Genomic DNA, 24,821 nt, shown 5'->3' with positions numbered 1-24,821 from the left:
ACGTAGTATGAGGAAACAGGACGACAAGGGGTCTGCTGTGGCGAGCACTCAATGACTCGGATTCGACGCACTATATCAGATTGGAATAAGGTATCTGTTACTGCGAGAGAGAAATTTTTCATTCCGCGGAAAGTGCGTGAAGCCATCGAGATTAGTCGTCGGCCGAATTTCAACCGGGATTGTGGTTGGACGGTACCTCCGAGTTGAAAACGTTGTTAAATACTCGTGCTGCGTCATCGGTGTGTGTGAACGTACCTTTACAGAGCGATATTGTTAGTTTGTGTGCACCCTACATTTGACAGTTGTAATGATGATGAAAAACGCGGTAGTTGTGTGCCGTGTCAGTTTCGTCGGGTAGTCGCGCGAGCAGAGCGGCGGCGCGCAGTGGCGCGTGTTTGCAGCAGCCGCTGAGTCGCGTTGCTCGAAGACGAAGGGCTACGGATAGCCCGAAACATGTCGAGCTAAACTCGATTTAAGACGTGAGTTATCCGGGTCATTTATATTTAATATGCCCAAAATGGTAAAATAAAAAAATTAAAAAAATTTTTTTGGTTCCTCCCACAGGCGTAAAATGGGTTTTTTTTTTTTCATTTAACCCTATGGTGTGGGGTATCGTTGGATAGGTCTTTTAAACCATTAGGGGTTTGCTATGACGATTTTTCGATTCAATGATTTGTTAGCGAAATATTCAAGTTAAAGTACAAATGGGTCCCACTGAAAAACAGCGTTGTGGCTTGCCGCAACATTATGCTGAGTGAGGTCCACTTTATACTATTCAATGTTTTTTTTTTTATATTATTTCATTCTAACGTGTTTTTTCTGTGTATGGAATATGTGTAAATAAATGTCTCTCTCCCTCTCCCTCTCCCTCTCCCACCTCCATTCGAGTATTCAAATTGCAAAAAAGGGCACTTAGAAATATATACAAGTTACCAATGCGACAATCCTGCAGAAATTGATTTAAGGAGGACAATATTATGACGCTGTACTCACTTTTCGCTTTTAAGAACTTGTTATATGCAAGAAGCACCTAAAGCAGCACTCCAAAAGAGTGACGATCATAATAATCCCACCAGAGCAAAGATATGCTGCGCCTGCCACGAGTGCGATTGGCAAAAACTAGAAAATGTTTTTGTTCCAAAGTTTAAAAATGTATAACCATCTACCCGTGTCAGTAAAATCAATGAATGATGCCAAATTTAAAACCTTTCTTAAAAAGAAGTTGACTCAAGAGGCTCTGTATAGTATTAAAGACTATTTTGACATAAAATTTTAATCAGAAATAAATATTGTATAGAAATGGACATATCTGCCAATTAAATTAATGTTATTACTTTTATATTTTACAATTTTGATTTATTATTATTTGATATCAAATTAAGATTTTTGTAATTTAAATTTATTTTTCCCTTTGTAAACTGTAGGTTTTTTGTAATACTCGTATGTAAGACTTGTTCTAGTGCATAATTTATTTGTGTCAATGGAATAAAGACATATGACTATGACTATGACTAACAACTGGTAGCATGGTGTACGGTTGTGTCACTCTGAAGATGAGCTCTAGTTGAGTTCGAAAGGCGTAAGTGTAGTGTGGTGGTGGTGATAGATGGGTTTTGTGATTTGTGTGTTCTTACAGTGTGTAGGTGGAGAACTGCATGAACACGCATATTTTGCATAAGCTTAGCTATCGTAAGGTCGCGAGTGAGCAAGGAAATTCTTTTAGTTCATTGATATGGACCTCCGCAAAGTAACACCTGATTCAATAAATTATATAAACCTTACCTGCAAAATTATCTAACTTGGGGTTTACACAGCATTTAAATACGTCGCTTAGTTTAAAAGATCTAATTGTATAGACGGCGGAAAGTGACTTTGTACCATGTTACTATGTAGAGATGCTTGTTAAAAGATTTACTTATAAGAACACATATCAACTTATGCCAAAAAGTATAGAGGCATTTTCTCTTTAGTGCTCATCAATTTTTACCATCTGTAATCTATATAAGCTGTGTGAACATCTTTTGTAATAACTTACATTGAGATCCTTGAACGGATGGATTAGTATTCCTAGAGGCAGGCGGGACTTCTGCAGTAGACTGTTGGTCTCGGGTATACGGTTGATCGTACACCTGAAGATTCTGGAATTAACAAAAACGATTCTTACTTTACTATTTCTACGTCAACTTATTAGGGTTACTTTTTAGATAGTACAAGCCTTGTGCAAGGTCCGCCCGGATTGCTACCACCATCTTGCTCGCTAATCCTGCCGTGAAGCAGCAGTGCTTGCACTGTTGTGTTTCAGCGTGGAGAGTAAGACAGCCGGTGAAATTACTGGCACTTGAGGTATCCCATCTTAGGCCTCTAGGTTGGCAACGCATCTACAATACCCCTGGCGTTGCAGATGTTTATAGGCGGTGGTGATCTTTTACCATCAGGAGACCCACTTGCTCGTTTGCCATCCAGTCGAATAAAAAAAAAAAAAAAAAAAAAAACTAGTAAGTAGTAGATAGAGCTATGGGGCAGGTCTATTGAATGACTGAATCTAATACCTTACTGTCTGCATAAAAAAACAACTTTTCGTCATAGGGTCAGATAAATAAAAAATTAAAAGGATAGATTTCGTAAATTTGCTAAAAGAGGAAAAATAAACAAAGACAAAACAAAAAAAAACAAACGAATATAAATAAATAAATATCATGGGACACTTGACACCGATTGACCTAGTCCTAAACTAAGCAAAGCTTGTACTATGGATACTAGGCAACAGATAAACATACTTATTAGACCCGAGAACAAACATCCGTGTTATTCACACAAATATCTGCCCCGGCCGGGAATCAAACCCAGGACCTCAAGCTTCGTAGTCAGGTTCTCTAACCACTTGGCCATCCGGTCACCAAGACTCGTGAAGTCGTGCAAGTTGCATTACATTGCGAGGCCGTAAAGCCAACGAGTTTGTAGTGGTCAATCGAGCGCCGCAATGTAATGCAACTTGCACGATTTTTCTTGCAAGTCCAAACTCGGCTTTAGACAATACGGCCCCCGGTTGTTTCGGTACAAAGTTGATTGAAATGAGAATATATCGAATTAAGTCCGTTTAATTCTGAGGATGCGAGATCTCGAAGTCAAAACAAGTGAGGAATGCAATGCTTTGTTCAATTGAATCCATAATTATTTTGATAAACAATCAGGTCAGTATTGGAAATCATTCGTCATTTGTGACATAAATAACACAAAATTAATAATACTAGAAAAATATAAATGTTTATTGTGTCTATTTTCCTTGGAGTATTATAATACTACTCCCCCTTATATATCCCTTGTGAGTAGTTTTTCGCATCTTTTGCATATATTTTTTTGTTTTCATGGGTTTTTTATTATTTTTAGGGTTACGTAGCCAAATGGCAAAAAACGGAACCCTTGTGGATTCGTCATGTCTGTCTGTGTGTCGGTCCGTCCGTATGTCACAGCCACTTTTTTCCGAAACTAAAAGAACCTATATACTGTTGAAACTTGGTAAGTAGATGTATTCTGTGAACCGCATTAAGATTTTCACACAAAAATAGAAAAAAAAGAACAATAAATTTTGGGGCTAATATTCCCCATACTTAGAACTGAAACTTAAAAAAAAAATTTTTCATCAAAGTCATACGTGTGAGGCATCTATGGATAGGTCTTCAAAAATGATATTGAGGTTTCTAATATAATTTTTTTCTAAACTGAATAGTTTGCGCGAGAGACACTTCCAAAGTGGTAAAATGTGTGTCCCCCCCTTGTAACTTCTAAAATAAGAGAATGATAAAACTAAACAATATATATGATGTACTAATACCATGCAAACTTCCACCGAAAATTGGCTAGTACGAGATCTAGTAAGTAGTTTTTTTTTAATATGTCATAAATCGTAAAGTAAAAGAAACTTTTATATTACGTTACTTGCTGCTACGGAACCCTTCATGGGCGAGTCCGACTCGCACTTGGCCGCTTTTTTTATGAGGGTTTTTCGGGCAACCATTTGATTTACAATTTCTGGCGAAACACACGTGTTTTCGAATCATAATAGTTCTTTTATTATATGTCTGTTTAGACTCATAAACGCCTCACGGTTTTAGCTCGCATTTCTATTCCTCTTCTTAATCTCATTTCTATTACTCTGACCTTCCATCTGATTTATCGTTATCAAAGATTACAACTAAAAGTAGTGACAGACATAGTTTATCTTTACGACAGCGATAACACGCGCCACTATATTGTCTGTTGAACAATAACTGCCACTATGTAGTCATTGTAAAAATGTAAGGCACTTGGACAAATAGTAAACTTTATGCGATTTATTGTGCTCGAAAAAATGTTGCATACAAGCATGATGCAATTAACAAAGGAATGATTTACATGCGGTTTTTATCAAATATGTTAAAGCCATTATTAATGTTTAAATAACCTATTAATATTTTTTTTCAATCCATTAAAAACACACATGTAATACTTTTTTTTCCAACAATGCAATATTCCAAGCGTGACTATTTCAGCCTCATGGAAAGCCACAAAAAACTATCTATATTAAACAAACTTATTTTAATTCATAAACAGAGCCTCTGTACAAGCATGTCTAATGACTTTATGTACATCATCATTGCATCATCTTCATCTGACACAAGTTTAAACCTAGGTACGTTACAGAAGGAAAAAAATGAACCCTCTGTTTTGTTACAACTCATCAAATCAAAAGACAATTAATCTGTCATCTCCCAGGATAACAGGATCAAAAGAATTTGAGCACAAACTTGTGCCTCCGGAGAGGACAGGTTAAGTGAAATGTGACCAGAGGCTGTATTGTCTAATGTTTCTGACACTCACGATCACAATCAGATGAAAGTTTTCGCATACAAAATCTGTCATTTGATTGTGATCGCGAGTGTAAGAAAGGTTAGACAATACGGCCTCAGATCAAACACATACTTAGTAATGAGCAACAGTTAGTTTTTTGCAAAAACATGAAATGAAATTCATGAAATTTAATGTTAGTACATCCTTGTCTTAGTCATGGCATCAATCTTTAAGACAAAAGCCTTTATTATTGCTATCATTTGCTGGTATGAATAATCAAAGGTTAATCAACTTACACAAAGAAATAAGAGGTTATGTAAGTATTTTTGTTTAGGTTAATTTTATGAAAAAGTAAATTGTTTTATCTACACCCATATAGTAAATCCTCAATTATGCATTCAAAAACCATAGGTAATGACCAGCATTACGACATTGGATTCTATTATGAACACGGCTGTATCGTAGCAGCAGCAGGTCGTCGCAGACATACAGACCTACCTAGTTCTCGTTAATGCAGGTCATTCTCAATGGTTCTTGAACACATGATAGAGGATTTAATGTATGGATATAGATAAAATATTGTATGCAACTGTACATAATTAGGCCTTAAAACAATCATCATCATCATCATCATCAGCCCGAAGACGTCCACTGCTGGACAAAGCCTTAGAACGCCACAATGAACGACAATTTGCCACTTGCATCCACCGGTTTCCCGCTACTCTCACGATGTCGTCAGTCCACCTGGTGGGAGGCCTGCCAACGCTTCGTCTTCCGGTTCGTGGTCGCCACTCGAGGACTTTTCTCCCCAACGGTTATCTGTTCTTCGAGCGATGTGGCCTGCCCATTGGCATATTTTTATGTCAGGACTTAAAACACTCATGTGACCCTATTATACTAAACCCACACTCGTGTTTTAAGGACCCCTATTACGATACAGTTGCATAAAATACTATTAATTCATGTTTGTCCTACAAAGAGTTTGTTACAACCTAAATTTAATAAAGACTAAAGAGCTGATTCAATAATTTGAGTAGAAAACATATAAAAACTAAGTTTACATAGAAAATTGTTGCCATGTTTAAGCATTAAGGCCCACTTGGAGTAAACACATAAATATCGAGTTAGCGTTAAGCTCAGTTTAGTAGTGTCAAATTGTATGGAACTGTCAAGCTTAAGCCTGGATTAACTACTAAATCTAGATTTATTTTTCCTGCAAGACGGCCTAAGGGTGCTATCACATATACGATGATGATGATGAATAAAAAGAAAACTCGACTTCTTGTATAAATAAACAGGTAAGAAAAAAAAACACTTACTCAGGACTGCAGTTAGATGACTCAGCAAACTGATGTCCAAGCCTTATTTCTGGTGGCTCCTCTGGGTATTCCGGCAAGACATTAGTACACTGCAGCAAGTCTATCATCTGATGGCCCCACAACTGATCAAAACCTTGTTTTGTCACACTCAACTGACCCATTTGCTGGTTCAAACTTTGGGCATTGTATTGAGGTTGTGCATACTGTCTATTTATATTAGGCGGTGGCATGTTCGGCTGGGGTGGCAACGAAGCTGGCTGGTTATTGTAATTTCCCTGCGACATTTGCGGGTATCTGTTCTGCATGTTGCTTTTAGGCGGGCCTTGTGGAGCACTAAGCCCTGGTTGTGTTGTGTTGGGTCCAGGTTGCATGCTGAGGGTCCCAGGCTGCATAGTCACAGGTCCCAGTGGCATGCTTGGTCCCGATTGCATATTTAAAGGTCCAGGTGGCATACTTGGTGGTCCTGATTGCATACTTGGTTGACCGTGAGACATATTTGGGGGTGGCCCAGGCTGTTGATGTAAACCCATTGGTGGTAAACTTTGTGGTCCCATTGCAGGCAAACCCTGAGGGCCTAATGATAGCCCTTGTGGCATGGGAGGCTGATTTGGAACACCAGGAAAATTTCCAGGGGGCCGCATAGGCCCTGGAGGCATTGGCTGGCCCAGGGGTCCATTTTTGTTAGGATTTTGCATTTGATTTGGAATTACACCAGGGCCGAGTGAGCCAACAACTGAAGGATGAACAGCACCACTGATTGATTGAGGTCCACTTGATACAAGTGCTGTGGGTGGACCCATGTTAGGATTAGATGTTGGTGGGCCCATAGATGGTCTCACAGGTGAAGCCATTGTTCCGTTAGTTCCTATAACTGCATTAGTTTGTAAGCTTGATGGAGGTCCACTATTGATTGGAGGTCCAGGCGGTATCCCACTCATAGGTGGATTAGAAATTAAAGGGCTGCCTCTTGGTAGACCCACTTGAGGTGGTCCAGAGTATGGTACACTAGGTTGACTGGTCATGGGACCAGGAGGTCCCGGTTTATACATTGTAGAAGGTGATGGCTGTGTGCCTTGTGGACCAACTGGATTTGGTCTTGGTACAACATTGGGCACATTTGGAGGCAACATTGTTTGAGGTGCACTAGAAAACACTGGGTACTGGCTTGGTTTCTGCAATGGACTGGGCCCCTGAGGACCTGTCATGGGAGGCCCGTTTATAAGGGTCTGGTTAAACTGACTAGATGTAATGAGTGGCGGAGCATTATCATTAATCTGTTGGGGTCGAGGGGGAATGCTAGCAGGATATGGAGTAGGGGATGGATTAGCAGTATTCACAGTTCGTGGACTGGCTGAGGACAGTTGGACATTCGGAGGCTGTGTGTTTTGAAACTGGCTTATCGGAGCTGTTGCAGGTTTTATTGGTGGTCTTATTGGTGATGACCCTAAGCTGGTCTGCACAGGAGGCATCATTCCTGAATGGTTGAATGCTGGTGAGTTGTTCCCACTCTGATTAAAGTGATTTATATTGGGTACTTGACGGGCGAAGTTACTTGGAGCCGTCGAAGTTGGCATATGTTGGGGGCTATTAGAATTTGTGTCTTGTTTTGGTCCTGCAAAGCCTGGAGGCAGTTGGCTCAGGGGCACTTGGCTGAGAGGCGGATTCTGGTTCAGCAGCGGAGGCCCATGGTTGGCGTTCATTGGCGGAGCCCCGGGCAAATTGTTGTACGGGTTGGGTGGTAAATTGGACATTGTTCCTCAATCTGGAAATGTTTACGCAAAATTATGACATAGTAACCAACTCAACTACGCAGATCGTTACATTTGCAGTGGGTCACACCGTTTAATGTTTGTGTTGTGATAAAACACTGATATCGACAGTAATATTCTACTAAACATGCAAATTCACTGTTAACTGACGGATGGGCGAAGACGTTTGCTGCACGAAAATCATCACTTACCACGGCCTCGACGGGGTATAAACACAGAAAACTGCAGGTCCACTTTTGCACAGGTGCACTGTCTTCACATATTAAAACTGAGAGTAAAATAACGTAATTAAAAGCAATAAAGTCCAGAAAAATACGACCCTGACTTACGTGGCCGAGCAATTTGCAGCGCCCTCTGCATGCAGATTGATTTTTGACATGTCACGTCAACGTCGCTTGGTTTACAAATAATGTTACCGACATAAGCGTTTCACATTACTGCGCATTTGCTACTTGGAGGATTCCTCCAAAATTTTCCGCAATAGTTTGAAATCAGACTCGTTTGTTTCTTTTCATGGACTGAGTAGAGTACAATTTTTAGTCCATAATAAAATGAAAAACATTTTATTGTAGGTGACACTATTTACCGGCATGGATAATACCGACATGAAAATATACCACCCCGATATTTCCAGTTCACGCCCATTCTACTGAATGTATATACCTACAGACACATTCCTGGTTCCCCATAAATCCCATAATTTATTGCAGCTTTTATTTTATCTGTCTCAGGGAGTCCCAAAGTGGTCGATAACGACCCTCGCGGGACGAAATCGCGGTTTCCTATAGTTAAGTATTTTGTATGAAATGGAGGAAAACTAGATATATGATATATGATAATAAACTAGATATTTAGCTAGGGGATATAAGATAATTCTAGTTTTAGACGAGCATCAGCCAGCATTTTCATTTTCTTTGCGATCAAATCAGGAACCTGTAGTAGTACATATTTATCGTACATATCGGATGTTATTGTGAGAAATTAGGTAAGTACCCATCACATAATCTTGTATTCGTTCGGTAAAAATTGCTTACCATATAATAGTATAGACACGCGGACACTGTGTGTACCCTTATTATATTAGCGAATTATATTAGCCTTCGCAAATTTTAAAACTGTAAGTTCTTATTTTATTCTTCCGAAACTTTGGCTTGCTGGTAGAATCCAGCCATCGAACATATGACTGTTTTAGTAGGTACCTACTTAATAATAATTCGTATATGGAAACTAGCCAAGTCCGACCTTAGGCTATGATAGGTTTTTTGGAGTCTTTTTTATTTCAAACTCCAAATTTGTTACTTTTACAGGTATCCCGTGAAACGTTACCATATTGAAAATACAAACTGAGACATGGATGCACAGAAAAACCAGAAAAAGAGACCAGCACTGGGAATCCAACCCAGGTCCTCAGCAATCCGTGCTGCGTGCTATAACCCCTACACCACTGCTGGACAGGAATTAAAAACACGATTTTTTCCTATGCATACATATCTCAGGCTGCTTATTTCTACTATGCTACTTAAGCAGCAGCACTAGCGACATCTATGTTTCGTCGAGAGACGTCACATTCTTTCGGAACTAACCGCTCACCCAGACAAGAGATGTCGCTACTAAGCAATCAAATTATGATTGGTTTTTGGAGTCTTTTTGTATTTTCTATTTCAACTCCAAATTTGTTACAAAAGTAACAAACCTATCCCTATCTCTTGTCATGACAAGAAAATTAGTACCGGCAATGACTCATTTACCGACCACGGGCTTCATGACAAGCACATTAAGGTCGAGGGTTTTATTTGGGAGGTTGCAACCAAGGTAGCCTGCATGTTACGACACTGTTTACGAGCAAGTGTGATGAAAATTACTTATAACGTAGTACAGAATAGGATTCGAAGCGTATAGAACCACAGAATAACTAATAGTACTACCGTCAGAATAACTAATAGTACTACCGTCGTCTAATAACGTCGCTTTATCTATTTGGACACGTTACTACATACAACTTGGATTCGATTTGTAGCATTCGAACATGGCGGATGTAGACGATATCTAACTTTGGTATTTCTGCTTCTTTGGCTAGTTGAAGTATAATTTTGATAGTGTTTTATGCGGCGATGAACCTTAACAATGAACAGTGATCACAAAATTCTACATTGCACTCATGTCTGACACAAGTTGTCTCCGCGTGGTTTCTGGAATTTTGCTATCAAGTTGCAAAAACTACAATCACCGTACAACGTGAAGAAGAAGAATATTTATCTTTAATTTATCTGACATTGGCCCAAGCCTTAAGGCCGCTATTGAGGGGAATAATAATAATAATAATACATACAACTTATTTACTAAGTTTTTCATTGTATAAATATTTTGTGATAAGAAGGTTTGCTAGTACTTTTGGCCAGGCGTCTGTTCAAACATAGTGTAAGGTTGCGTTTCCACCAGAGACGTGCGGGGATGAGTTGCGAAGAATGAGTATCTATCTCATGACCCAATAGAAACGCTTCATAAATTCCTTCCTTTCTAAAGTATGTACAGTCAAGCTCAAAAGTATCTTAACCTCATCAATCAAACTGTACTAGTGTTGTTGGTTATCTCGACGTATCTACTTTTTTTTTTAAACTTGAAAATTCGCCTTTGTAGGTACGGTCAAGGAGTTTAATTCATTGGCCACCATGGAAGCATTTCTCAATAAACGTCATAGTGACATCGCATTAATTAACAAGGAAAGTCATAGTGTAGTAACTGCTCCATCTGTGCCGTACATAAAGTACTATTTTATACTGTTCGATTCAAGTAGTCTTCCTTTCAACTTAGTTAGCAAGCATGTAGATATGTAGATTATACAATAATTCCGACAGATGGCGCTATATTAGGTTATAAAAAGGAAAGCTCCTTAGTCGTAAGCCTCTTGAACTTCCCTCTGTAGACGAAGTAACATTATATATAAAAAAGTTATTTATTCTTTCATTTTTGGCCGCCATTTTCATCCTCACTTCAACAAAGTCGTAATGACTTTTCCTTTGAAAAGGTTCCATGGTGGCCCATGAATTAAATTCCTTGACTGTGCATCTCATTCTCTTGTTATCTTATCTGTTTATTTCACGTGTTTTATGTAGAATAAAGAGTTATACCATACAATGTAACTACTCGTGCCTAACAGCATCGATTTTTTGGTATGTTAGTATGCTTTAGTTAGGGTTTTTTAGTTAGATACACAGTACAAGTTTCTGATTTTAGACTTAGTACCAGGTTCCGTATTCACCGTACTACTTATTCCCATTCTTATGTAGTACATCAATCAATAATTATCTATACAGCGGGATAGGGATAAAAACAAAATAAATACTTCAAAATTCAAACATTTGTATTTCAATTACAGTTCAAATCAATGATTTTAGTCGAAAACAAAATTTTAACAAAGATCTGCGTAAGTTTAAGTTTGATTGGATAAAGCCACTAAATAGTATAATAGTTTCGAAACAAATTGAAGGTTTTCTATGTTATTTTGATTGTAAAATGTAATTAAGTAAAAAAATATGCCAAATTTGTGTGAGTATGGTACAATGTTTGGTTTGCGGTTCTTTTTCCAATCAACGAGGACGCAGCAGTCTAGCAGGTCTACACTTAACACTACTTCAACACTTCACTCGCTCAGCAATATAAAAGTATTCAAACTGATCACAATGTTTATATGGCAGCCCCATGGAACTCCATGTACTTAACGTATCAACACAGCTTCAGAAATATATGACATTTTAAACAATCAGCTCACAATTGCTATTAATTTTATTATTATTTGATTACAAAGCGAATTTATTTCTCTCACAACATACGAGTCTCCGCGAGCGACTACAGCATTCGTGCACCTCGGGCTAAATGTCACATATTGCCTTCAACTTCATCTTATACAATATACAGGCTCGATTCATTCTTAATTAATGAGATGTTGTTTTTCCATCGTTGGTAAAATGCAAAAAACAATCACATAACAGACTAGTTTAGGAAAAACTCCTTCGAAAAAGAAATATTTTTACAATATTGCAAAGGAGAGGCTAGGCCTCCGAACAAAATTACATACGTAAGCTCAAAATTTCAATAACGGATTTCATAAATCCTAACATAATAAATTTCAATCTGTAGTCGATAATATAATGTAGATCAGGATAACTATCTCAATATTAATACGTCGTTTAGAGACCGCGCGCGGTCGCGGCGGCGTTCGGATCCGCCTCAAAATAAACTCACAAATACTCTATCGATAAAAACTATTCAGTCGTTTTTATTTATTCATAAAAATATATCTTTAAAAGGCTCAAATAAAACTGTTAACAGCTCTATAAGTACCGTTCACAGGGCGGCGGACGTATCACTGGGTCCGTTGGCACAGTCACTGCTACGTCTCACTGGCGACTTAACCGCGTGCGGTAACGGTGGGTGGGGGGCGGGGGGGCTAATGGACCGGCAGCAGCTTGGAGTGACGGCGGCGCAGCAGCTGCGAGTCGCCCGGCGGGGACAGCCCGAGCGGCAGCTCACCGCCCGGCGGGGACAGTCCGAGCGGCGGCTCACCGCCCGGCGACGGCTGGCACGGCTGGCACGACTTGCTGGAGCGCAGCGGCGCCGCCGGCTCCAGGTACGAGTACCGCATCGAGAAGTGCTGCTGGATGACGCGGTTCACCGCCATCGCAGACTCCGCGAAGTTGGACAGGTTGCGCGCCGACATGTTACTGTTGGTAACAAACGATATTATGAAACTTGTGATCGATCACTCCAATTTTGTACACATTTTTAACGAATTCTGTCAAAATTGATGTCGTTTTCGATTATTTGTTAATAGTTCCTGTATTTCTACTACACTAAACAACAAAACGACTGTTTCATTGATTGGACCTCCCTAAAGTAATGCCTAATCTGTATCAGAATCATCGGCCATTTTTACAGAAAAGTGTCCACAAAAACGAGAAGGTTAAAACGCTCGAATAATGACTTAAATTCGGGTTTTGTTCGTTGTACCTTGATTTTAGAGAAGCTTGATATTTCAGCACAGTCAAACATTTCAGTCGTCTCATGAGTCGGCGCATGTAACTGTGCCGAAATATCAAGCTCCTCTTCCTCTAAAATCAAGAGTTAGTATCAAAAGTTAGTAATGTCCGCGATAGTCTAAAACATTGTGCTAGAATAATGGAACCGCCTTATAATAAAGAGGCGGTAGGGTGGGGTTGGTACTGACCGCTTGATGTTGATGGGCGTCTGCAGCGGCGGGTATGGCGGGTAGGGCGCCTGGGGCGCGGCGGCGCGCAGCCAGGGGTGCGCCAGCACGCGCTCGGCGCTGAGCCGGCGGCGCGCCTCCCGCACCAACAGCTGACGGATCAGGTCCTTAGCCTCGCCGGAGATGTGCGCCCACTCCTCCTCCGGGAAAGAGTACCGGCCCTCCTGGAATTGCGGAGACACTCGTTAACACCCACGTAACTTTCTCTTGGGCCTCCCCCAATATCGCACAAACCATAGTCATGTTTTAATTGCTAGAAAACGAGAGGGACGCGTAGAAAGATAGCCAACGATATAAGCTCCAGCCAACGAGATTTAATAACATGGTTTAAGCCGCGGCTTCACGGTGGATGAAAGCCGACTCCACCCGATGCAACTGGAGGTCTATGGGGGAGGCCTACGAGTACTTCATCTTAAATTACATTCGCTCCCATCGTCTGTATTTTCGGATACAGTGAGTGTCTGAAGCAGAATGTTACAACCATGACCTCATGTGCACTTCCCATTACATGAGATAGAGGTCAAAAATACATTAGCGGACAACAAAAATGGTCTAGATATTAGTTAACCTTGAGATCTCAGAGGTACTCTTGTATTACCTACTCTAGCTCTGAACTACTTGTAAATACTTAGTCAAAACTTGTTCTCGTTTTCTCTCACTATTTAATCGGAACAACCTATAATTCTCAACACCGTGCCAGCTGTGATATTACTATACGTCTGTCAAACAATTCACGGTTGGACTTCGTACTTTCATCATCATCAGCCAGAAGACGTCCACTGCTGAACAAAGGCCTCCCGCTTAGGACTCCACAATGAGACAACTCGCCACAATTTAAATCGCCAAAATTTAATCCATCCAGTTACAAACGTCCTGAATCTGAATCTGCCCCCTATCCTGATTTCTATTTCTATTTCTTTTTGTCCATGAATGTATGTATATATGTGAATTTTTGTCGATTAGACACTGCCATCATTTTTCACAGATGTTTTCACCGGTTCGATGCTTAACTGTATAACTGTTTTGGCACACAAACATTGTTTTTTTGATTTGAAATATGTAATAAGTTGGTTCTGTCATTGTTTGTCCCTTTTTTTAGAAGTAAATCCTTCATATGGAATAATTAAAGAGGCACAGACTGATTGCCTTGTACAGCAAACACCATGGGTTTCTGACAGAATATCACCACTGCAGGTTACTGCAGTATATGCTGAGTCAGCGCCTTTTCTAGACATCGTCGCAGGGCTCTCAATTTATCAATTTAAACAATAATAAGTGAACTTTATTTTGGTGCTAGTTTTAAGTTTAAAGGTATTATTGTATATTTTCTATTGTACTTTGAGCTTTGTATGCTGTTTTGAATAAAGATTCTATCTATCTATCTATCTAAATAAAACCACTGAACCAACCTGTATAGAAGTAAACAGGAGGTCCTGACAAGCGCGACAGTTCTCGCCGCGCTCCCAGCCGCAGTCGGCGCCGCAATCGGCGCGGAAGGGCGGGTACCCGCACAGCAGTATGTACGCGATGACGCCGAGCGACCACAGGTCGCAACGCTTGTCGTAATGCGTCGCCGCGGACCCGGCGAACAGAGACACCACCTCGGGCGCCATGAATTCGGCGCTGCCCACCTGCAGGCAATGGATAAATAAATAAATATCATTGGGACAATTGACACCAATTGACCTAGTCCCAAACTAAGCAAAGCTTTATGGATACTAGGCCACGGATAGACATACTTATTAAATAAAAATATTAAATGTCCAAGATCCTAGAACCCGGAAATCGAACCCGGGACCTCAAGCTTCATAGTCAGGTTCACCATCCGGTCGTCAATTGTCATTTATGTTGGACTAAATAAATCGTGACGGTCACCAAATGCCTTTGACAGATGTGATGTACTAAAGCAGAGGTGTTGTCTACACACTTGAAATTACAATCGCTTCCACCGCTTCTTTCTCTCATACGGTAAAGATGAGGGTAGAAAGAAATGGTGAATGGTGTTAGACAGTACGGTCACAACAGGGGTGGCTAACCAGTGATTGCAGTGACCTCGACTTCTAACTTAGTCTTTATAATCGCATCAATCGCGTCACAGATTGCAGAATTCGCATAACATCCGCATGGAGAGATATTTCTCTTTTGGTAAACAAGGATGTTTCACAGATCGCAAATTGGAATCAAAAAGTAAATAGTAGATCTTGGGTATGATTAAATAGTCCACCCCTGCAGTAACGTAAAGAAAGATTGAAACTTCTTAGAACTAGGAAGACATGAGAAAAGTTCCGTGCATGTCTTTGAATGGAGCAGATCTATTATATCTAACTATCTACAAACCAGTTCTCAGTTTCTTAGAGATTTAACATTATCTATGCTTACTTATTATGACATGACGTCGAATTTAAAAATCGTGACTGACACCGAGTGATTGAATACCTTCCGCTTCTAAAGATAAAAAGACGCAAAGTCAAAGTACTTACTAATGATTTCATACTTTGTTAGTGTGAAATAAAGAAAATGTGGCGTGACTTCAATTAAGTTATATATACCTACTCTACCTATTGTTAAAAGAAATATTAACATTTAACGTACATATGCCTGTGTTATTCTAAATATATATTTGCTTAAGTAAATAAGGATGGTAACTTTGACATGAAAAATATGTAAGTATAAAACCCCCGATGTAAGATTAGCTACAAAACTTTGTGTTTACTTTGCAACAGATTATCATTTGAGCTCATTGGAAATACCAGAGATAGTAATGTGCATAAAGTTTCGAATTACTTGTATAAATTTATACCTTACTACCACTAGTACTTCCTATGAGACTTGGATTAGTTAAATTTATGGCATAAGATAAGGTATTTTTCATGCGCTAATCTGTGATAGGCGCTTCGTTGCGTGAGTAATGAGTATCGCGCGATATCAGTTTACCAAACAAACAAAGTAAGTTATTAAGTATTGTTGGAAGTTAAGTGAAATACAAAGTCATCTATTGGCCAATTTTTAAATAACCAGGATAATTTCGCGTTAGGATACTTTGAAGTTAAATCATCAAGCTGTTTTAATAAACTAAAGCGAATTGCAGAACCTGTCTCATTACTGGACTGCCTGCACGATCAAGATTCGTGGTCGGTCATATTAAGCCGTTCCTCGCAACTTTCCAAATTCTTATTATAGATATTAATGATACATTCAGAACGTTTCAGAGGTAGCAGAACGTACAGAGTATGTAGCAGTAGGTGATAAGTCTAAGTAAATGATTCTATAATATTTGTTCAAGTGAATCGATTATGATGCATATCTACTGAGATATTTCAGGGCGCGCAGCCATAATCATAAAGTATTTAGTCGTAAAGCTTTGAGATAGGTGCTTATTTCAATAAACCATTAAGCCCAGAGATTAAAATGACGTTGTTAGGTTTGTAGAATGGAATCATAATCCTTCGTGGTTATTTAGTAAAATATGATCATAAGCGTTGAAAAGATTAAGTAATAATTAATCCAGATCTTTTGAATTAAATTACACAAAACGCTAGACATAATATCTGCTTAAATACCATCGCTAATTTTCTTCACCCACCATTGAAGTATGCCACAAAAAAAAGGGAACCTAGAACTACGTAATGTGACCAATCTACATTATTATGTTTGTTTGTTTGTACTGTAGGGGATAATCTCTAGAACAACTGAACAGACTCTAAAAAAATTTTTACCAATAAAATGTTACACTATCCTGGAATAATTTAAAAGATCCCACGAGATTCAAAGGAAATGGCAAGCTATAACTAACATTCACAATTAAATAATTTTATTAAAAACAACATTAGCCGGGTCCCCCGCCGAGAGAGCCGCCTGGCAGCCATTTTCGTTACGATTTTGAGACCTAGGTATGTCGAACAAAATCACGCCTCACGCGTAAGGCGGCTCGTTCATTACTGATCCGGCAATTAACATGAAGCAACAGCTAACGTGTCCCACAACTCACCGGTGTCATAAGCTGCGGCGTCGCCAGTGGGCCCGCGAGGCTGGAGGTGAAGCTAATGCCGCTCCCGAGATCAAAGTCGCATATCTTGACGGGGCAGAGCCGGTCCGTGTGCACACACAGGATGTTCTCCGGCTTGAGGTCCCGGTGCGCAACACCCTTGCCGTGAAGGAAATGCAGGGCGTTCGCAATCTCGCGGACGATCTCGGCCGCCTGCGGCTCCGAGAAATAGTGGTGCTCTTGTATGCGGGATAAGAGCTGACCCCCGTTGATCTGTGACAATGGAAACGTACTGTTAGAAGATGGTCAAAGGATTATGACTTAAGGTACAGTCGAAAAAAAAAATCGGGAACCTTTTTTCTACTTTTAACCTGTCCTCTCCCAGAGGCACAAATTTGTGCCCAAATTCCTTTATCCTGGGAGATGACAGATTAATAAAAAAATCTATTTTTACAATTGGCAATTAGAGGGTAGTGACGTAAAAAAATGCCTAAAAAGCAAAGGAAAAAAACGCTTAGCACACAGGTCAAATAAATTAATACATTTGTATCTAATTTCTCCAATATTCTTTCGTACGTTTATTTAGAATCAGTCAATAGAGCCGCGTACCTATTTGCTGACACAGACATAATGTGCTTGACGTAAATCACAGCATTGCTTAACTTTTTCATTTGGTGTTTACGTTTACGCAGCGAGATGTCGCAATTGGCCAGTACTGTTCCATTTTTAAATTTAAACACCCCGATTAAAACAATGAGCCGGCAATTTAGGAAACATTTGATTAGGAAAGTCTCCTATCGAATATAGAATGTGAGCCTTAAGTCTAGCAGACTTAAAATTGTTTTCAGTTTAACAATCAGCTCATACCTAGTTGTGATTGGGCGAGTGCATTAACATTAAATATCCGCAAGGTTCCCCCCTCTTGTTCTGAGAGGAGGCCTGTGCCCAGCAGTGGGACGTATATAGGCTGGGATGATGATCCGCAAGGTTTCCATTTTTCTAGTGGTCAACTTATTTAATGGGAAAACGTGATCCTACCAACACGTGACTTTAAAATATCACTGAATATTTCAAGAGTTTTCATACCTCCTTGTAATAAATTCTTCTTGCTACTGAATTTCTACGAAATAAATAACCTATGGGTATCATAGCATCGAAACAAAAAAGCGTTCGCCATGACGAAGCTAACCGACACGATGTTACTCACGTAGGTACATTTCGTGCTTTAAATTACAAAGGAGTTTTTTACCGACATATTGCTAAGCTACTTAGTAACGCATAAGAATTATTATAACCAAGTAACCAACTAACTGAGTAGGCGAATTGAAAAGTGCGAATCGGACTCGCGCACCGAGGATTCCGTATAAATTTGAAGGTATCTGTGAATATCCAGTGTTAGCAGAGACACTCTCCTAAGCAAAATGTACACAGTGTGGGGTCATGTTAGATGGTTCCTACCATAGACAGGCAGACGTAAAAAATGAAGACTGAGAGTTTTCTTTTTCGTTGTTATTATAAAAGCTACAGTCATACTAAATTTCAAGTTACATGGACAACCAGAAGTAGGTACCATATGTTTGTCGGTTACGGCTATTTGTATGGAAACATCTTTTGATTGCGCCAAGTTTGAAGTTTAATTTTTTACTTCTTCAACGGGTAGCAGACCTGACTATTTGATATTAATTTCAGCTTGATACCTCCACGCATCCGTGAGAAAACGGGTTTTGACAGACGGACAACAAAATGATTCCACAAGGGTTCAGTTTTTTTCCATTCGATAGGTACGGAACCCTAAAAGCCAAGTCACGTGCTCAGCCATCATTTACAGCGCACGTAACACCTCAGGTCGCGGGTTTATCACATAAAACAGGAACACGTAATGAGTACCTAACGAGATAAGCCGGCACACAAAGAAGCAGATTACACCGACGCAGGTAGTTAACTGAACATCATGCTATACCTCGACAAGTTCGTATGTGGCACGCGGTGGAACCCTGTCGCGGGGAGCCTCTGCTGTCCTTCTCAAGTTTTTTTTTATAAGTGCGGCAAACGCTGACTGCGACAGGGTTCTACAGTATCACGCACAAGCTTGTCAAGGTATAGTGCTCTCTCCTCGTTAGACATTTGAGGTTATCGCTAAAGAAAAGTCATACTAGTATGGAAACCACCGGAGGCTGCATAATTCCACTGCTAACCGGATTCAAACAACATTGTACAGAGAACTGATTTGCTTGCTTACGATAGTTTTCTTTTAAAATACCTATAATTCCGATGATAACTGTGGCTCCAAACATTTGAAACTTTGCGTCAGGTTTGAAAGCGTGTAATAAATGAGAAGCCCTGTGGTTTCACTTTGGCTTTTACTGGTTTATGAAATTCAGCAACTGAGCCTTATAAGTTATAAACGTTATCTTTGCCTTTAGATACGCCCATAGTTAGGTACCTACTGCGTGAACTATAGTTTATTATGACAAGTTGATAATCATAACATCCGCACGTTCTAATTAGTACTCATGTAGTGGTTACAATTACAGCTAAGGACAATATTATTGCGGTGTTGTGGCTCGATCTGCGCAATGGTCAGTTCAGTGACATCTGTGGTTCCTCAATGCTTTGGCGATAACGCACTGTATGCATACGCAGTGACTAACTGTTTACATGCAAACCCAAGTAGCACAATCGCCATTTTTCGAACCTACCTATTAATAGTACAACAATAAGTTTAATTAATAACAGATTCCTCATAAAATGTAAATACTGCGAAAATATCCACCAAACAATTTAAAAATTCTTTGTTTCAATGTGGGATACATATATTTGTCCATATGGCGTGGTATGTAACGTTGACTCATTGCTAAAATAAAATACTAAATAATCATAAGTATTATCAAAGCGTATCTTATTACGCAGATATATAAAGCGAAAAATATGAAAATTTTGTATAGTTATTAGTCTGTAAGGAGTAAACATATGATTTCTGACATTTGAAGAATAGCATTAACATCACATCTGCATGTAAAAAAAGAACATGGGGCGAAACGAAACGAACATCAGAAACGCGTGTCAGTATTCTTTACTTTTCATGAGTAATAATATGGAAAATGAAAAATTCCAAACAGCTGCGTCACCAAGAAAAATAATAGGTATCAACTAGACCGACCGAGTGCACACACCTAATCGGATATAAGCATAATGTATTAGTCACCTACGTTTTTGCTATTGTGACCGCTTGAGCTTATGGAAGAGTTATTTTACAATGAAACTCTTAATGATGTAACACTATGTAAACGTCCGTAAAAAAAACATGGGACTTTTTGACATCATTCTATGAGCTAACCAAGAGCTATCATTGCAAGTGTCATAGTTTATCTTTGCAGCAAAAAAATAAAATATCCAATAAGTGGGTGTGTCAGTTATTTTAAAAATAAATACACGTATCTCTTACTGCCTACCCATAATAACGGTAAGTAAGTACACGTTATGATGTAACAGCGAGAGAAAGCAAGGCTTGCACACACAGCAAGTAAAGTAAGGTAAGGACCAATGACCGCCCAGCTACTTAGGTACCTTTAACTAAGGCTATTTCGAAACATGAATACAAATATTCGCCATACAGATTGCCATCAAGGACAATAGGAATCGCAAGTAAGGACGGCAGTCGAATGCATGCTGCATTGTAACGTCAGGAGCCTTATTAATAAATTTGTCGCGAGTGAATTGAACATTACATTTCCACTTTTGTGAAGCTAGTTGCTTCACTTGCTTTATTTATGTTATATTGGAGCAAATTGCTTCTCAAATTGTGTTTAAACTGCTGTAGGTAAGGAAATATGAGAATGTCGTTCTATACACCTGCATTGTAAAGTCTCAATTAACGTTTAGTTAAATTTTATTTCTGTTTATCGTTTTCTTTAGAATAGGTTTGTCCGTCATTATGATTAATCATGTTAAGTATTAGTAATGAACTGAACTAAAAAAACGGATTCTGCAAGCGAAATACCACTAACGATGTGTTGAGTATTTCAAGTTGTCGTTGTTACCAATGTAACAATCATACATTAACATTTTCGATACCGGTGCGGTGCGTGGGATATATCCGTCATAAAGTATCTACAAAGAGCTTTTCAATATCACATTTTAAGAAGGTATATTTTAAGAAATAATATAAGACACTCACCTTCTCAAAGACAAGATAAAACTTGTCGGTGTCCTCAAAGAATTCAATGAGCTGGATTATGTTTGGGTGTCCCTGGCAGTAGTGGAACGTCTCCACCTCGCGGAACACCCGGGCGCGGGCGTGCCCCGGCACTTTGTCGATGATCTTCACCGCGTACTCTTGCCCCGTGTAGATGTTCACGCAAGCCTGCACCGAGGCGTACGCGCCCTCGCCCAGTACTTCGCCTGTCAGCTTGTAAAGGTCTGCAACAACGAAACACTTCAAATCAGCCGGACTAGACATAATAGCCCTTCCAAAAGCATCTCCACGACTATCAATTTTGCGCTACTCTCTATAGCTTCCGGCGATCTATACCAGATCACCCGTCCTACCAACACTTCATCTTCCAAGCATCCATCCATTCTCATCCTCATTCCATCTTCATCTTCATCTTAGGTACGTGGTCGCCATTACGAGAAACAATATGCAAACGAGCATAAAAGAGGCAATCGTGGCCAAAATTTTGGAAAACTGACGACACACCTAAAATGCCTCGTTAATGATGTATTGTATGTATTGTTTTGAAATGGTAGTCGTAGTTCAATGGCCCGCAGCTAAGTAAGGCCATTTGAAGGGATTATTATAAAAAGCCTTGAACCAAGATTGCAACATAACTTATCAGACGGAATCACGTTTTAAATACAAGTTACCTATCCATTATTCCAAGTGTTTGTCGGCACGGAAATTTAGTAAACAATTTGGTCATTAGGTCACCTTGACGCAGTGTAATCAATAGCGCTGTTGACAATATTAAATCGACTTTACCGATAATTTCCTATTTCCAATAGGTACCTACATAACGATTACATACTTAGTCACCGTCCGTTATTAATCCTGTCTACTGAATTACATACATAACACTATCAACTTTGTTTTGACTACAGCGCTATGACTCAAGTCGAACGCTACCACAACACGACCAAAACGGCAAAGCAATATCCACTTAATGCAGGGGAGCGTTTTGTTTGGAATTGATTGAAGCAGTACGTTACCTTGGAAACACGACGTAACGACGGAGCTTCCGGAGCGCTTCTTCCTGCGGCGCTTCCTGCGTGCCTCTTCCTTGCGTCTCTGCAGGTCCTCGCTGTCGGGGATGGGCACCGGCGCCGACGGCTCCGACCCGCGCGGGCTTTCGTCAGACTCCCGCTCGCTCGACGACTGACTGCTGCAACGGCCTACGCCTGCAAACAAAAATAAATCCTTATCAAAATGCACAACTTAACATACTGCAAACATTCCAAAAAAGTCAAAGTCTACGGACAATTCGTCCAGGCTATTACGCGGGAGTCACGGGAACAATTTTCCAGAATAAAAACTATCCCACATCCCGGGACATATACTTTACTAGTTACGTACGATGTTATGTATGATTAAACACAGTGAGTAACACAAATCTTCACAATCTTTCTCATTAATAAATAATATCAGTAGTATTAAGGAGTGTATCTTAACAATATAGTGGATTAGTGTACCGGACAGTACGCAGGTGCAAATTTTAGGTCATGCGATGGCCTTACGAACATTAAAGCCAACTATTGGAACAACGAATGAGAACACATTACAATCGATCGGTAGGCAGTTGTTATTGCGTGGCTAACTTGTATATTTTTATACGTATCACGATGTGGATCTTGAAGGCTCGTGTGAACCAAGAGGTTAAACTCATCAAGGAGAAAACAAGACATAAAAAACACTACAACGTTGAATTAAATGCAGCGTCTCAAAGTCTTCTTAGTTGGCAGGTCATCTTGAACCGAAGCGCCTGAATCGTTCACTAACATTAAAAGGGCGATGACCCAAAGTTTAAAAGATTCATTACTGGATTGAGGAGTCCCTTGTCTTCTGTGAGCCATGAATAACGTGGCGCATTATGCATGCCGCACCAGTACAATGGTAGCGATCGACAGCTCTCACTCAGCGAGTGTTTGGTGCCAGCTATTGTTGCAATGTTTTCACCACGTACGGTTTCGGTTTTGAAATGTAGCTATGTCAAAGCTTTGTATTTAAAAGTGGTTAACAACATTGATACGTTGTTTGCTAAAGTAAACATTTGAATAGTCTGAACTCTTGACTGTGGAGTTTATGGTTTTTCAATAGTCATTCCTTCTGTTACGCTCAGAAGTTGGGCATCTGATATGGTAATAAAAGCTTCTTTCACAAATTCACATGTGGTCAGGAGTGCCACGCGGGTCATCGATATCAATAAACCCGTAGATAATCTATCGTGCAAGCTGAGTTGGCAAACAGTCGCGGTTCAACGACCTGGCAGCCGCACCCGAGCTGCGCGCACGCCGCGCCCACGTTACGTCGCACGAGGCCGTGGTGGGAATGCTACCAACGACTCAGAGCCGAGGTTCCTGATACTATCGCCGTCTGATAAATGTTAACTATAAGCCACGTCGCGACATCATTAATTACGGTATCGCTGTCATCAGCTGCACGCATAACCATTTTTACGGATCACACACAACAAACGGGACAGTCGTTTCTGAATTTTGTCAGATTATGAGACCAAAATTATCAATCCCCCGAAATGTAAGACTACTGATACCGTCCCCAAACAATAACAACAAGAAACTAAGCAGGATAATGCAAACTCTTGCCGAAAAAAGCTAGGGGGCATCTTGAGGTGTCAATTATTACAGCAATAAAACGGTAGCTCTGCCTGCAAAAACAAAGCGTAGCAAAGCCTTGAACACAGCAGGCAGGTGATCTAATTTATCGAAAGTTAAATTAGAGCAGCAGATACGATCGCGGCTACGGAGTTATCTGCGATAGCGCTATTGTTCGACAAACAAAACGGAAAATGGAAATTGAATATTCATAGGGATAACCATTTTGTTAAGGAGACAATAGAAGAGTTAGCTAGAGGAGGCGTGTTTAAAGATAATACTGAAGTTACCGTGAATGCGTGTATCTAACAAACAGCGCGCAAAGTAGCAGCATTGCAGTTAATAACGTTCCTGCGGCATAATGATAAAAGCGAAACTTAGCAACTAATTACACGCGATGAGGTCACCGTAGGACGTACTAGACTGAAACCAGCGCGCAATAGCGAGCGGCTACAACAAGCGCCGAGACACGCCCACACAAACAATCGCCTGTTTCAACATAGGAGCTTCCTGTCTGCTGAATACTACATTAAATAATATGACCATATTGAAAGCTTGTGTTTGCAATGCTAGCAACACTAATATTGTAAGCCGCGACGGGTATTACTTAAAGAGCCGACGCAATGAGAAGATTAATCTAAGAGTAGAGCAAAATAAGAAATCATATTTTTATCTCTGAATTGCGTCATGCGGCTGATACGCAACTAATTTTGCCAACTGAGCGAGCTTTTTAAATTTCCCCTTGAGATGTCTTCTTCGTTAATGTGAGCGTAATTGATGTTAACAATTGATTGAAAGCATCTCAACCAATAACAGTTGCGGGTCGTGAG

General features: G+C 39.9%; 2 protein-coding genes across 4 annotated transcripts in view; both read right to left on the bottom strand.

Moving 5' to 3' along the window:
- The window catches only part of LOC141433083 (protein transport protein Sec24A-like), a gene marked incomplete in the record, with an annotated part of 37,998 nt that extends 29,732 nt beyond the window's left edge, over positions 1 to 8,266 (bottom strand). The window contains 3 exon segments of the mRNA XM_074094908.1: positions 2,036 to 2,138; positions 6,147 to 7,908; positions 8,107 to 8,266. Coding sequence (XP_073951009.1) covers positions 2,036 to 2,138; positions 6,147 to 7,897 — 1,854 coding nt within the window.
- A 2,992-nt stretch (positions 8,267 to 11,258) lies between these two features.
- Lk6 (MAPK interacting serine/threonine Lk6 kinase) overlaps positions 11,259 to 24,821 on the bottom strand; it is a 78,641-nt gene continuing 65,078 nt past the window's right edge. For all 3 annotated transcript variants that reach the window (XM_074094904.1, XM_074094906.1, XM_074094905.1), the window contains 6 exons: positions 22,372 to 22,560; positions 21,341 to 21,582; positions 17,167 to 17,436; positions 14,588 to 14,809; positions 13,140 to 13,342; positions 11,259 to 12,636 (listed from right to left, as the gene is read on the bottom strand). In XM_074094904.1, coding sequence (XP_073951005.1) covers positions 12,363 to 12,636; positions 13,140 to 13,342; positions 14,588 to 14,809; positions 17,167 to 17,436; positions 21,341 to 21,582; positions 22,372 to 22,560 — 1,400 coding nt within the window. In that variant the 3' untranslated portion in view covers positions 11,259 to 12,362. The remainder of the gene's footprint in view (positions 12,637 to 13,139; positions 13,343 to 14,587; positions 14,810 to 17,166; positions 17,437 to 21,340; positions 21,583 to 22,371; positions 22,561 to 24,821) is intronic.

Source organism: Choristoneura fumiferana, chromosome 12 (genome assembly GCF_025370935.1).
Source record: "Choristoneura fumiferana chromosome 12, NRCan_CFum_1, whole genome shotgun sequence".
Taxonomy (NCBI): Eukaryota; Metazoa; Arthropoda; class Insecta; order Lepidoptera; family Tortricidae; genus Choristoneura; species Choristoneura fumiferana.
The sequence above is the reverse complement of the archived record's forward strand: the minus strand, read 5'-3'. Positions and strand labels throughout refer to the sequence as shown.